At 38.2% G+C, this 15,899-nt stretch overlaps 1 protein-coding gene across 4 annotated transcripts in view; it reads left to right on the top strand.

Annotated features, from left to right (window-relative positions):
- LOC132165841 (endonuclease III homolog 1, chloroplastic-like) overlaps positions 1-9,511 on the top strand; it is a 33,094-nt gene extending 23,583 nt beyond the window's left edge. For 3 of the 4 annotated variants that reach the window (XM_059576526.1, XM_059576534.1, XM_059576551.1), the window contains 2 exons: positions 2,421-2,504; positions 9,044-9,511. In XM_059576526.1, the coding sequence (XP_059432509.1) occupies positions 2,421-2,504; positions 9,044-9,298 (339 nt within the window). In that variant the 3' untranslated portion in view covers positions 9,299-9,511. Of the gene's footprint in view, positions 1-2,420; positions 2,505-8,987 lie in introns of all 4 variants that reach the window. The other variant, XM_059576543.1, reaches the window with a different exon arrangement.
- The last annotated feature ends 6,388 nt before the right edge of the window (positions 9,512-15,899 follow it).

Genomic DNA, 15,899 nt, shown 5'->3' on the forward strand with positions numbered 1-15,899 from the left:
TAACTGAATGATTACCTCTCTGACCTCGCCAACACACTAACAAATCTAACAACCTTCCAGGCATAACCCATGTGATGTCAAAGAGAGTAAATATCACACTCCATAAGGCTCGTGCCACTTTGCAATGAAGGAGATGATCAACAGATTCGCTGCTCCGCTTACACATGCACCACCATTCCACCACAATAATTCTTTTCTTACGCAGATTATCCAAAGTTAGAATCTTTCCGAGAGTTGCCGTCCACACAAAGAAGCTCACCCTCAATGGTACTTTAACTTTCCATATACTCCTCCAAAGAAAGAAAGAAACCCCCAATGTAGACGCCCTTGAAGTAGAAAGCACGCAAAAAAACGACTGCACCTCAAATTTCTTCCGCTTTGAAGGAGTCCACCAAATACAATCCTCACCTCCTGTCTATTGTCAGAGAGCATACAACATCCCAAATAATGCCATCACCACCTCTACTTCCCAATTGTGGGCCGCTCGTAAAAAAGGTACATTCCATTGAATAACATCATTAGAAATCTGCATATTATCCTTGACCCATGCCTCCTTATGTGTTGCAATACGAAATAACTCCGGGGAAGACTTCCTTCATAAACCGATCTCCACACCAAATATCAAGCTAGAATCTAATATGAGAACTATCTCCTACTTCAAATCTAAGAGATCTCGTGAAAACTCTCCACTCTCTCCTAATATGTTTACACACTACAACACCAAAAGGCCCCTCAGCTAAACACCAAAAGGCCCCTCAGCTAAACGCCTTAGTACACCAACCTCTTTTCATGCATCCATATTTTGCTTCTACAACTAAACGCCAAAACACTTCCCTTTTTGTGGCAAAGCACTATAACAATTTACCCAATAGAGCTTGATTAAATTTACTCAAATTCTGAATTCCCAACCCACCAAATTGCATGGGAGAGCATATTTGTGACCACTAAACTAAATGGAACTTAAACTCTTCATTGAAACCGCCCCATAAGAAATCTCTTTGAAGCTTCTCTAACCTATTCTAAATAATGACAAATAATATGTAGGTAGGTTAGACAAAGTGCTTTTAATGAACATCAACCTCCCTCCCTTTAGACAAATAAAGCCTCTTCCAACCCACCAACCTTCTTTCCATCATCTCAACAATACCATTCCTTATGGAAGTGGACTTGTAAGGCGCCCCCAATGGAAGACCCAAGTACTTCATAGGTAACTATGCCACCCTACGCCCAAAAATATTTGTTAGCCTATCTGTATCGTCCACCTCACCAATTGGAACAATCTTTGACTTAGGCAAATTATTTAACCCCGAAACCGCTTTAAATCATAGCGCAAATTACGAATATGTTCCTCGTTTGCCCCACAGAATATTAAAGAATCATCAACAAACAACAAATGCGACACACTTATTCCAAAGTTATTTCTCATCCTCACTGAAAAACCATCTACAAGGCCACTGGCTTGTGTTGCCGCCATCATTCTGTTCAGAGCCTCCATGACAATAACAAAAAGGAAAGGAGATAGTAGATCCCCTTGTCGTATTCCCCGAGTACTATTAAAAAATCCAAAGGGCTTTCCATTGACCAAAACAGAATAGCGGACTGTAGAAATACAAAATGCTATCCAAGCTCTCCATTTCTCCCCGAACCCACTTCTATGCGATAAATAGAATAAAAACTCGCAATTCACATGATCATACACCTTCTCTAGATCCAATTTACATAATAAACCGGGCACCCCAGATCTGAGGTGACTATTGATACACTTGTTAGCTATCCGGACCAAACCCAAGATTTGTCTCTCCTTAATAAACGCATTTCTCTAACATAAATTTCAATCTGTTCACTAGCACCTTAGAGATTAATTTATACACAGCGGCATAGCTCCCACTAGACTGATTGGTCAAAAATCCTTATGATCCACCGCCCCCCCTTTCTTAGGGATGAGAACTAATGGATGTGGGGAATTACCAGTCCAGTAGTCCATGGTACATTGAAGATTTTTTTCTTAGCTTGAAGATTTTTCTCTTAGCCCAGTTCTGCATCTTTTTCTTCTTGTTTTTTTTTTTTTTTGTCCTTCATTTAGTTATATTTATACTTTATTCTCTTTTCTCTTTGTCTGGAGGGGTATGAAACAAAAACTAATATCTGAAGAGCTTCAAGGGAGAGACCCTTGAATGGGATACATGTGTATGTGTGATGGATATATATCTTATGTTCAACTTTTACTTTTTTTTTTTTTCCTTTATTTATAATAATTTACCGTCCCAAAGTCTGTTTGTGTCAGACATATTTACAATCTTAAGTCACTGCAAGTCAGGGATAATACAGTGGCCTTCTTTGTGTCTCACTTGAATCATGATGGTGTTTTAAACTTCTCCAATGGCATAGAATCGGTTGCTAATCCTTTTTGTCTTTTCTAGAAAACTTCATCACCTGAGGAAACAAGAAAGGTGTTGCAACTATGGCTTCCAAAGGAAGAGTGGGATCCAATTAACCCTCTTTTGGTAAGTGTGGCTCACTTATTCTGACTTGAAAAGAAAAAAGAAAAAGAAAGTACACACACACACACACACACACACACAAATGATAACTTTAAATATGTATATTTGGTATTTGTAACTATATAAGTGTGCATATATTTGGTTGAGCGCGCGCACACAACACTTTAAATATGTATCTTTGGTATTTGTAATTATATAAGTGTGTGCAATATTTGCTTGAGCATTGGCAAATTCACAAATGCCCTATTTTCAGTGAATCAGTTTGTCTTTCTGTTGCTAAATTGGGAAACGCTGCAACTGAAGCTACAGCTGGTTGCTGGGTCATTTCTTTAACATACAGCAAAAGACTATTGCATTTTTAGATGTTTTAGTGGCTCACAAGCATGCTAAATGCTGGAACCAGTGAGCATATGTCTGATATTGAAGGAATGTGAGATGAACGCTTCAATGCAACCTTCATTTCACTTATTCCGATGAAACTTGGGGCTGTTGATATTAAATACTTTTGACCTATTAGCTTGGTGGGCGGAGTTTACAAAATTATTGCCAATGTCCTATGTAACATGTTGAAAATTGGAGAGGATCATTTCCATGCCTCAAAAGGCTTTCACTAGGGGTAGGTAGATTCTAGACTTTGTTGTCATTGTCAATGAGTGCCTTGATAGTAGGATTAGAACCATGGATCCAAGTGTGCTGTGCAAGCTAGATATAGAAAAGGCTTTTGATTATGTTAATTGGGATTTTTTGTTGTATACGTTGAGATGTGGTTTTGGGGGAGAAATGTTGTAAGTGGATAGCGCCTCTATTAGCTTTTTTGTCTTGGTGAACGACACTTTGACGGGTTTTTTAGTAGTTCATTTGGCTTGAGACAGGATGACGCTCTATCCCCCTTACTGTTCGTTATTGTTATGGAGGCGTAAAGTAGAATGATTTAGGCTTAAACGAACAAGGTCTATTATTAGGTTTTTTAGTGGGATCTAGAAATGTTGGTGCCTTCTACATTTCCCTCATTTTATTTGTGGATGATACTTTGATTTTTTTTTGTGGGGAAAATCCAAATCATCTTCATAACTTGCGTGGCTTGTTCTTATGCTTTGAAGCGGTTTTAGGTTTGAAGATTAATATGGCTATATTAGAGTTGGTTCCCGTTGGCAATGTCATTAATGTGGAAGTTCTAGCCAGCATCTTGGGTTGCAGGATTTTTTTCTCTTTCGATGACATATCTGGGCCTTGCGCTATGAGCTTCGGTTAAAGCCAAATCTATATGGGATGACATTATTGAGAAAATAAAACGTCAGTTGGCTGGATGGAAGAGGTTTTATTTGTCTAAGGGTGGGAGGGTTACCTTGATTAAAATTACTCTATCTAACCTGCGTATTTGTCTTTGTTTCCCCTCCCAATTGGTATGCCAACCACAAAGAGAAGTTGTAGGGGGACGTTTTGTGGGTAGTATTGGTGAAGAGTTCAAATTCCATTTGGTTAGTTAGGCTAAGGTTTGTTCTCCGATCTTAGAAGGACAGTTGGGGGTCTGTAATTTACTTTTATTCAATTGAGCTTTTTTGGGGAAGTGGCTTTGACACTATGTTTATAAGAGAGAAGCATTGTAGAGGGTGGTACAGTGGTAGTGGATGCTAAGTATGGTAGTGTGTGAATTAGGATCCTCTCCATTTCATTTGAACTGGATAATATCTAGTTAGTTATGGTGGATGAGTATTTTTGTCCCCTCAAAAAGTGAAAAGACAAAAATACCCTTCCACTATAACTAACTGGATATTTTCCAGTTCATTTGAACTGGTGAGGATCCTGCTTCGTAGCGTGCGGGGGTGGTTTGTGTTCTAATGAAGTTCACAGGTTGTTTGGGGTGGGGATATGGAAGAATATCAAGAGTTGGTGGAATTCTCTAGCCATTCTAGATTTGAGGTCGATGATGGCTCTATGATTTTGGCATGATATGTGGTGTGGGGATCAGGCCCTCAATATAGCTTTTTCGAACTTGTTCAGTTTGGCTCGATGTAAGGATGCCTCCATGCCAGTCCATTTGGTGCTTTCGAGCGACTCTCATAAGTGGAATGTTAACTTTCATAGAGCGGCTCATGATTGGGAGATGGATCTCTTTACCTCGTTCTTTAATTTGTTATACTCCCTCAGATTTAGACGGAGTAGCGAAGACAAGCTTTGTTGGATACCTTTCAAGAGAGGGTTGTTTGATGTTAGATCTTACTATAATGTCCTTGTTCTTCATGATAACACTCCTACCTTTGGAGAAGTATTTGGCGAAATAAAGCTCCTTTGAGAGTGCTATGCTGTGCTTGGTTGACTGACTTAGAGAATATCCTAACCATGGATGATCTTAGAAAGCGGCATCTCTTTGTGGTTGAATGATGTTGTATGTGCAAGAAGAGTGGGGAGTTAGTGGACCACCATTTACTCCATTGTGAGATGGTTGGCGCCCTTTGGAATATCATTTTTAGCCTTGTAGGGTTGGCTTGGGTTATAGCTAGTCGAGTAGTAGACCTTTTCACCCGTTGGAAAGGGCAATGTGGGGCTTCAGAATGTTGCTACGTGAAAGATGATCTTTTTTTGAGAAGTAATATTGTATATATCAAAAAAAGCGCAATGCGCCTCTAGACACACAAGAAAATATACATAGGTAGCTCAATTTAATGCCCAAAGATAAAACCCAGGAAGACCCAACCCAAAAAACCTAACAAGTAACCAAAGCCAAACGGTAACACCAAAAGAAGAACCCAAAGACTAAAACCCACACTAGCCCAACACCAGCCCTAAAAACCCAAAGCCCCTAATGCATCTCTAGAGGAAAGGAAAATGCATTTTTAGTCCCAACACAACCCCGCTGGCGCTGGCACCTCTCCGGAGCGAGTCTCCCTCCAACCTCATAATTGATGGAGCATTCTAAATTTTTGAGTTCCCTCTTCCCTTTTACCTTTAGGGTATGGAGCTCCCGCTCCTCTTCAATATTCGAAAAAAGATTCACCACAAGACAATGCCACAATGGAGGGGAATTTCACTGCATCTAGCACACCTCCGAATAGTTCTCCACTTCCTTTTTCGCAGTTTCCGCCACAACCTCGGCAAACAACTCCTTCTTATGCAACTGTTGAGCAATCTTCTCCTTTACTCTCCGGGCATACCCAATTTGAGACTTGGAGACAGAGGAGTAAATTGGAGCACCACCCTCCGACATGCGAGGAAAAGGTTCGCTGAGTCTCAAACCCAGTTCAACCGAGTGCTTCTTCGAAGAAGAACAGACCAGTGATTCTTCGACGACAACCTTAGAACCTATAACTGATGATGAAACCTCCTTCATCGCAGGCAGATGCTTAGCTAATTTATCCTTCGCTCTCCGGGAATACCCTAGTTGAGGCCTGGAGACAGAAGACAAAAAAGGAGCACCTCCCTCCTTTGCCTCCCCTAGGGAACCGTCGTCCATAGAACAAGAGGACGCTTCCTTCACCACAGTTTGAGAATGGAAAACAGAACTTGGCCCAAGAAACCCTTGACGGATCAGACCTTTCCTCGGATCAGTGTCCTGATCAGTTTTAGCAGCATCAACCCTTGTCGCCGGAGTCTCCCAAGCAGAACCTAGAGAGCTCACTGAGAAACAAAAGCCTTCACCGGAGAGAAAGAGGCGACGAGTTGCACCTTCGAAGAACTCACTGGAAGCCCAAATTCATCGAACCCAAGCACCTCGGGCCGCCACACTCCTCATCGCAGGGGCAAGAACATCACTGGGCGGCACAGAGCAGCCACTAGAGGCCGTAGCCGGCGACGGAGACTCCTAAACCACCTCGGGCGAGCCCGCTAGGATTGAATCCAACGGCAAAGACACCGGATCCGCCTCCAACTTAGACTCAAGTGGTCCATCAACATCTAACCCAATCCCCCCTGCCAGACCATGGACACCTGCTGACCGCTTGGCACCACGGGTTGCCACCGGAAACCACCTTGTGCGGGCCTACCAGAATCGAACCCATCGGCGAAGACACCCTACCCTGTAGGGGCTTAGTCCAGGCCTTCGGAAGCACCTTACAAGAAGGCTTAGGACGTCCAGCGAGTTTGGGCTTTAGAGAAAGCCCAAGCCCGAAGCCCGAAGCCCTTACAGCCTTTCAAATATTTGAAGACAACCCTTATCTTATTCCTTAAATGAACTCCCTCAAAACCAACTAAAAAGCCTTCCAACAGCCCAGAAAGAATTCGGTCCATACCAGAATGAAGAAACCCTAAGAGATGTTTGACCCATCTCTTGACAGAAATGCCCTTCGTCTTCTTCGTAGAGCCAGCCGCCATCAGAGAAGTCTTCTCCAGTTTAAAACAATCCACCGCGAGCCACTGTTCAGAGCCGCCGCTCCCCACCTCAAAACATGACGACACCGAAAAAAGATCCATGCTATGAGAAGACCGCCCCTTCAAACTCCTACAAACCTCCTCAGAACAAGGTTTTGATAGTAACACCTCCGCAAAGGAACGACCCTGAGAACCTCCCGCAAACGCATCAACCCAGGATATCTTGATCTGCATCCTCGGCGGAGAGGGTCTCAGACTTCAAAGACCCAGTCTTCCCCTCAGAAGTAGCCAACAAAAGCTGCAACTCTCCTGCAAAACGCCTCCAGCCCCACCCATAACGGCCCTCCGGGAGCCATATGACTCCTTTACGACCACCCTCCGCATAAACTGACACCTCCAGGAACCTACCTACCTTATTAACACCCCCATGGACCATCGAGGCCTTATCTCCCTCACGGTAAGACTTCGCGCCATCATCCTTCACCTGACAAGCCGCGTCCACTGTGTCCACCAGCCAAGAAGAGCATTGGCTGCTCGCAAAAGTAAACCCTACAAAACCTTTTCTCCTTTCCTCCAACCGGAAAACGGGAGACCCTTCCTTTGCCGAGAGGCTAAAGGATTTCGCTTCAATGGAGAAGCGTCGTTCCATCACGAACTAGCCGGCCCCAAGCACGCAGCGCCGCCACGCGCCACCGCTAGTGTTTGTGGAGGGAAAGAAATGATCGATGCCTCGAAGACCACGAACGAACGATGGGGGGAATGTAAGAAATTTTATTTTTAAGACTACCAATGGACAGTTGCCTTTGACTCAAATATTTCTAATTTTCATGTTTTTCTTGTTCTAGGTAGGTGTTTCTTTTGTATACTTGTGTATTTGGGTTGTGCCTTTTGTGCTTTTTATAAATTGTATTTACTTATAAAAAAAATTCCTTTTCATTCCTTAAATATTCCAAACGAGAGATAACAACCATGTTGCTAACGTTTTTGAGAAGTGTTTTTTTGTGTTTTGATTTGAAAAAGTTTTTTTATGTGAAGTGTTTTCGTTGGGGTCCAGATTTGGGAAGTGTTGTCTATGGCGTTTATAGAAGAAAATTGTCTAGTGAACTTTTTGGTGTTTAGGATTTCAAAGTAACAAATACTAAACGTGTTTATTTTGAGAAAATATGTGCTTATTTTTTCACGTGTGGAGATTGACTTCTTGCTTAAAGAAAATTGAAAAAAACTAAAAAGAATAGAGAGGTGACCACGCTGTCATCTTTGACTTGTTAAGGTTGCCGCTATCATGTTGGAATGGCCACGTTATCACCTCTAACCTATTGGGGTTGTTGTGCGTCCACTTCTCTATTTTTTTATATAAAAAAAGTTGTAAGTAACAAGTTAGCTTCTGCACCTGAAAAATGAGCACGTGTTCTCTCAAAATTTTTCTCTAAGAAGGTGTGGGAAGTTTTCTATAAAGTGTTGCGTTTTGTTTGGTGAAGGCGTTATGAGAAATGTGTTTTTGTGTTTGAAAAGATAAAAAAACTTTTCAAAAATGTTAGCTAACATGGTCATTGGCCACCTCAAAAATTTTATCATTTTTTTTCCTTACAAACATCCAAATAACATAGAGAGGAACCTAATAATGCTTCCTATTCTTTTCAATTCAATCTTCTTTTTGGGTTCCCTTTATTTCCACAGAGAATATCTCCTAGCGAAAATGATTTCAATAGAAAATCTTTTCATCATTTGATTGAAACCTTGAAAATACTTTTCTAGTGTTTGATTGCAACGAAAATCTCCGTTAGAGCAACAAAAAATGCATGAAAGGTTTGTAGGCAATGATGGTTGTGGTGGCAGTGGTGATGGGAGAAGTTGGGGGAGGGAGGTGGCGGCAAAAGGAGTTTTTTTTTTTTTGGTTGGCATAGGGAGCAATTTGAAGTGGCAGCATAAGCTTAGTTCAGAAAGTGGCTCACCCTTCAACAATGTTTAATTTTCTGTTAACCATAAAAAGCTTTTTTGTTAATGATTTTCACTTGCACCAAGCACAAGAAAGTACAGAAAACAGTTATTGAGAAATATTTTCCACCAAAACTGTAATGTACCTGTAATTTTTAATAACATTGCACTGTGGCTTCTCCATACTACTAACACAGGCATCTTACTATTAAATGCATTTGTTGGTTGCGATTTGTATATATTCAGGTAGGATTTGGACAGACGATTTGTACTCCCCTCAGACCTAACTGTGGTATATGCAGTGTGAGCGAGTTCTGCCCATCTGCCTTCAACCAGACCTCAAGCCCATCATCCAAGTCAAAAAAGTCTGGTATGAGAAAGAAGCTTTGATCAGTTTGATTCTCATTAGGTATTTTGGTTTTTCATCTCCCCCCTGTTTTGTGGGCATTGCAATCCTGAAGGGTTGGTTAACAGATCTTTTCTTTTTCTTTTTTGAGCATCTGTTTTGTGTTTTTCCTCCTTGTATCGTAGATAGACAGACCCTTGATGTAATTTAGGAGGAGGAAGATGATTAACCTTTGTATATTGTGAAAGGGAATGGGGGAAATGCAGATTTGGGACATTTTCAGCTGACAAAAAACTTCTTATGACCGAGTGTTTTTCTTCAAACCAACATTGTAACATATTCAGCACATACAAATCCAGTATCTCTTCATATTTGTGAACTCCAAATTCCAGTATGTGATGAGAAGATCAGATTTAAGTTTTAAGGAGGGGCCATGTTAGCAAAATTACAATTTTTATTCAAGTCTTCAACAAATGCATATTGTTGCTTGAACTCAAGTTTTTGGTGGAAATGATAAACCCCAAGGTTAATTTGAAAGACAACTATTGTGTCTTCAATAAATGCCGCCAAATGTCATGTTTCTGATCAGACTGCAATTGTTGTCGATCAGTTTCTCTTGCATGTATAGTTGGACTTATGCTAGCCTTCAGCTGGTAAAATCTATTCCCTTCGCAGTTCAAGTCTTCTTGTCAGATTTATTTATTCTTCCAAAGGCAGAGTTATCAAGGAAGTTGAGGAAGACCTTAAAGCCTTTCTATGGTCCGACAGTGAGATCAATCCTAGATGGTCTAAGGTCGCATGGAATCAGGTGTCTTTTTCTAAGGAACTTTTGATAAATTTTTGCATGTGCTGAATATGTTTGGCATGTCTTACAGAGCAAATTCACCATGACAGAACCAACAATGTTTATATCTTGATTATCCAAAAAAAAAAAAAAAAAAAACAACAAAGATTTCGAATGTGGTAAAAAAAAGAAAAACCTTTTGCTAGTTAAGTCATCTCCTCAAATGAGATGATTTGAAAAGTGTTTTATGTGGAGTCTACAAAAGAAAATTCATTTGATAAATTTTTGACCCTTTTTAAGAAAAAAAAAAAAAAAAAAATTGTTTTACAAAATAAAAAAGGTATAAAATAAAAAAAGAAAATGTTAGGGTTAATAAGTTCTTCATATTTTGCTCATATTTTTTTACAAATTCAATATATCAATTATTAGATTTGTAGGATTTACCATTGACTTATTTAGGGTCCACATAAGCTTACAAATCTAACGGTTAATTTGTAAGTTGAGATGGGCCAAATATGAAAAAAAAAATATATATTGATCCTCAATAAAAAATAAAACTATTGGAGCCACTTGTTCCAACAAGGTAGTTGAAGACATTGTTGAGATTCATTTTGAAGATTCTGAAAATGAAGAGTATTCGATTCATAGGCCGAAAGTTCTTTTAAAGGAACTTGTTTCACGACTTAAGATGAATCACCCTAAAGAGAATTATTCTTAGGAATTTGGAAGAAGGGAGAAGATTGAGAACTAGAGTTCTTAATTTAGTTTCATGTGCTTGCTATCTATCTCAAGTTGAACCTAAGAAAGTTAAGGAAGCTCAAAAGGATGATAGCTAGTTGGAAGCTATGCATGAAGAGTTACATCAGTTTACAAGAAATGATGTAGGTATGCTATTACCTAGACCTAGTGATAACAATGTAATAGGGACCAAATGGATCTTTAAGAACAAATCTGAGGAGAATGGTATTGTTGTGAGAAATAAAGCTAGATTGGTTGCTCAAGGGTACACTTAGGTGTAAGGAAATGATTTTGATGAGCCTTTTGCTCCTATGGCTAGACTTGAGTTTATCAGGATTCTTCTGAGTATAGCATGTCATCTTAACTTCAAGTTGTATCAAATGGATGTTAAGAGTGCTTTCTTGAATGGAGTGCTTCAAGAAGTTTATGTTGACCAACCAAAGGGGTTTAAGGATCCGCATTATTCTTATCATGTGTTTCATTTTTAGGTTTTTGTAGGTGTTGTTTTTGTTTTTAGTCAAAGCATTTTTTATTGTTTTTTCTGGGGTTTTTGAAGTACACTCATGCATGTTGATCTTGAATTGCAATTAGTTTGGTTGTGTGGGTGCACAGGCTGTATCAGATTCACAAGTTTTGTATTTTTCGCATATGATTGTGAACTTTCAACCTTCGTGATTAAAGAAAGTCATCATGGTGGTCATGGTCGTTATCCCATAATGATTTGATTTGACATGTTGTGGCTTGATTGTAGTTGTGTAACGCCTTGTGAAAATCAATTAATTGATAATTAACTCTATGGTTCGCCTTCCAACCTTTTTCCTCTCAGAACAAGACTCAGGGATCTCACCTTCTCATATCGAAGAGAGACTGCAGCAAAAGACTTCTAACTAAGGGATAGAGACTCAAAAGCATAGCTCACAAGCTAACAAACTTGAAAGAACTACATCTTATTAAGGTTGACATATCATCCATTGGACCCATATCTTGGCAAACTTATTTTCTTTAACATCTCTTATTCTAGCAGAATGTGCCTTGCATGGTGAGTTTCCCACGAGAATTTTTCATCTACCCAATCTTCGGTCTCTTGATGTGAGAGACAATACAAAACTCATCGGAAGAAGACCAAAATTTAACAGGAGCAGCTGCCTCGAATCATTGGTACTTTCTAGGGCGAGTTACTCCGGTGAGATACCTAACACAATTGGTAACCTTACCCAACTAATCTCGCTAGAACTAGCGAATAATTGGTTGCATGGTGAGTTTCCCATATGAATTTTCCATCTGCCCAGTTTTTGGTCTCTTGATATGAGTTTTAACCAAAATCTCACTGGAACTATTCCAGAATTTAACAGAAGCAGCCACCTTCAATTAATGGAACTTTCTTGGACGAGTTTCTCTGGTGAGCTACCGGGATCAATTGGTAAACTTAAGTCCCTAAATTATTTTGATGCCAAAGAATGCAATTTCTTTGGACCAATGTCGTCTTCACTTGGTAACCTTACCCAACTAATCTTGCTAGAACTAGGATATAATGGGTTGTATGGTTCAATTCGACATTCAATATCTAGGCTTGTGAATCTTGAATATCTTGATCTATCTTCTAATCACTTGAGTGGCACGGTGGAATTTGACTTGTTTTTGAAACTCAAAAACCTGTCTAGGCTCCTTCTTTCTAGTAACAATATTTCATTGCATACGAAGCTAAGTACAAACTCAACTTTTCCAAAATTTAGAACTTTAAATCTAGGTTCCTGTGACTTAAGTGAATTCCCAGATTTTCTAAAGAACCAAGATGAGTTGTGGTTTTTGGATCTTTCCCACAACAAGATTCATGGGCCAAATCCCAAAATGGATGTGGAACTTAAGTAAAGAAACTCTTTGGTATTTATTTCTAGATTCCAACTCTCTTACTGGTTTTGATCAACTTCCAGTTTTGATCCCCTGGACTAATCTATATGCAGATGCCTATTTTTTACACCATTTCAAACATGGATACTTATGTCAAAATTTAATCTTTTTAAACTAAAAACTCGTATACATATGATTTGGTGAATAGAGGTAGGCCCACAGCATCCAAGTCATTGAGCCTAAATGGTGAGAAAAAGTACTGGGGAAGAGTTGTAATTTGGAAAAGCAGAAAAGTTTCAAGCCTCGACTTCTAACCATTGAAAAAATCAAGGGATGAACCAAAAACGGAAAGAGTGAGAGCAATTTTCAGATGGAGGGGGCATGTGTTTGTTTTGTTAATAAATCTCCAAATCAAATGTCACTCACTTAAAATAAAAATGAAAGGTTCAATCAATCAATCCATCAATATACAAAAAATCTTCTCCTCATTCTCTGTTCTCTGTTTTTCCTTTCATTTCTATGTTGTTGATAGTTGTTCTTAAACTCCCTAAATGATTCAGGTAGAAATAAAAACAACCAAATCTACCATGTTTGCCATCCCTACCTCTGGAAAGTCTAATCCAAAACAGAGATTTTATAGCATGTTCCATCAATTTCTTAGTCCCAACTCATCAAAAAAGGATTTCCTAGCTTGGCATGCAAGTCTATAGAGTTTGTGCAACATATAAGGTTCCAAAACATGCTTTATTTAAATTATATAAATTGAACTATAAACAAACAAAATGTCACGGCAACACAACATTTCTTGTAGATCAGGTGGGGGGATCCAACAAGAACTACAGGGAAAGCAAAAAAAAAAGAAAAAGGTTAGATTCATGTGCATAATGACCACTTACCCCAAAGATGCCCACTAGCGGAAAAGAAAACACGAATTTTTTTTTTAATCCTATATTTTGTTTTTTTATATTACTGTTAGTGATACGTGTCACACTGTGATTAGTACTGATGTGATACATTAACAAATTCTATTGCTTTTTCTAATTGCAATTAAGGACTTAATTATTGTTCTTTGTTTTGCTTATTCTGTAAAGTGTTTAATTACTTTTTAAAATTCAAGGAGCTATTTGTCAGAACTCCAAACCATATTTTATGTTGATTTTATTTATTCTAAAATATTTGTCAAAGATGATTTGATTCAAAGAATCATTTGTTACATTTCGGACCATGTGGACATTAGTGTCAATAAAAGATGTGGTAAAGTGAAGCCAAGTCTTATTTTTTTGTAATTAAGCCAAGTCTACTTGATTCTTCTTTCCTGTAACTCGTTGGGCTCGGTCCATCTTTCAATGATTCTTTCTACGAGCTTATATTGACAATGACAGCCATTGTGATTAGAGAATTTCTTATTGAGATAAAACTTGGAAATGAGATTATTGGAATAGAATGAGAAGAAGAATAAGAAAGGGAGAGGTGGAGATAGCCAAAATACTTTAAACTTTGAGAGGCGAAAAGTACAGATATGAAAGAAATTAATCTTACGTTGTTGGGGCCATACAACAAATATGAAAAAATAACTTGGTAAAGCCATTTGCATACTATTTTCCAAATAAAGATTTAATTGCAATGTTTTTGTTGATGGGAATTGATGTCCTCACCTATCAATTATCCCCGGCCTTTACACCTAAATTTAAAATTATTTTGTTATTTTATCTGCCTTTTAATTATTTTCTTTTTTCTTTTTCTTTTTGAGGTAGGTACTATATCTACTTTAATTTTTGAAAGAAATGACCAAAGGCTTTGTTGATTTTACGTCCATGTTCATGGCATATAATCTCAACATTTATTCATGCATGTGTTAATACAAATTGAGTACAAATTCTGAATTGAAAAAATTGAATGTCTATTGAGCGATAAGAGAAGACCCTCAGATATAAGATATTGTATTTTAGGAATCATCCATTTGGGCCCACATTCGTGTGAAGAAAAGACGTAGAAGTTGATTTGACAGAGTTGGCAGGTGGCATTTCGATCTCTTCTTTCCTGTATCATATTTGGCTCGGTCATCTATCAATTATTTTTTTTGCCCCCGCATGCTTTAGGTGTAGTTTCCTCGATAGATTAACTATTTAGATTTGTGGAATTCATCATTAACTTATGTGAGATTTATGTTGTTGGGAATAAAATCTATTATGGGTCCCACTCAAGCATCATGAGATTATCTCTTCACCATTATCTGAATGTGGATAACCCATGATCTCTCAACCACCTCCCACTATCTATCAACTACCCTTCATTATCTTTAAACTACCTTCTACTATCTATTAACCACCTGAAGGTGGAACAAGGAAAAAACAATAAACTAAAAGAGACCTTAGAGCATTCCCAATAGAAGAGCCATATTTTTATGTAAAATGGCTTGTTAAAACTCACATTTATCTAGTTTAGCTAAGCCATTTTTAAATGTCTTTACATCCGATTAGCTATATTTCTATCTATTCTATTAAAATATTATTAAAAGTAAGAAAAGTTTTAGAAAAAAAAGAACATGTGAGAGGAAAAATGGAAAAAGTTTTGGGAAAAAGAGAACATGCAGAGAAAAAGTATGAAAAGATTTGGAACAAAGAGAAAATAGGTGAGAGAAACAATAAAAAATAAAATAGCTCCCTTGAAAAGTGCTGCTACATTTAGCTTTTTTTTTTAACTCTTCTAATCAAATATCTATTTTACATTTTCTTTTGGCTAATTCAATGTAGGAGGTTTTTTAAACATTTGAAGAGTCATTTTAGATAAAAATAACATTTAGCTCTTCCATTGGGAATGCTCTTAAGCTCATTACTATATTTTTCACTTCAGACAAAACATGTTAACTTAAACATCGGAGTATCTCCGGCCAAGGCCGGGACCCTTTGACGCTGTTGTTATTTTGCAGGCAATCCATCTTCGGTCAAGTCGTACCAAAAAATGTATCAATATACATAAAGCTACAAATTTAATGATTGATTTAATAGGGTTGGCAGGTAGCATTTTTCTTCTTTCATGTATCATATCTGGCTCGGTCATCTTTCAATCATTCTTTTTGCCTCATATGCTTTAGGTGCCATACTGGGCTATATAACTCATCAAATTGCTCATAGAAGTCAAGCTAATTTCTTCTAAAAAACAAACATTAAAAAAGACATTGGGAGGTGGTGGGATCAGGGCCGGTTAGACCACTAGGCGAGTGAGGCGCTCTCCTAGGGTCCCCGCATTAATAAGGCCCCAAAAAAAAAAGTTTAATAATTTTTAATTTTTTTAATTTTTTAATTTTATTTTTACAAAAACTTAAGGTCTCTAATCATGATAAGTAAGTAATTTAAAAAATGCCTCAATTTAATAAGGCCCCAATATAATAAGTCCATGGTAAAATAAGACCAATTAACCCAGAAAAACAAATATCCTTATA

The sequence above is a fragment of the Corylus avellana genome, chromosome ca1, assembly GCF_901000735.1.
Source record: "Corylus avellana chromosome ca1, CavTom2PMs-1.0".
Classification (NCBI taxonomy): Eukaryota; Viridiplantae; Streptophyta; class Magnoliopsida; order Fagales; family Betulaceae; genus Corylus; species Corylus avellana.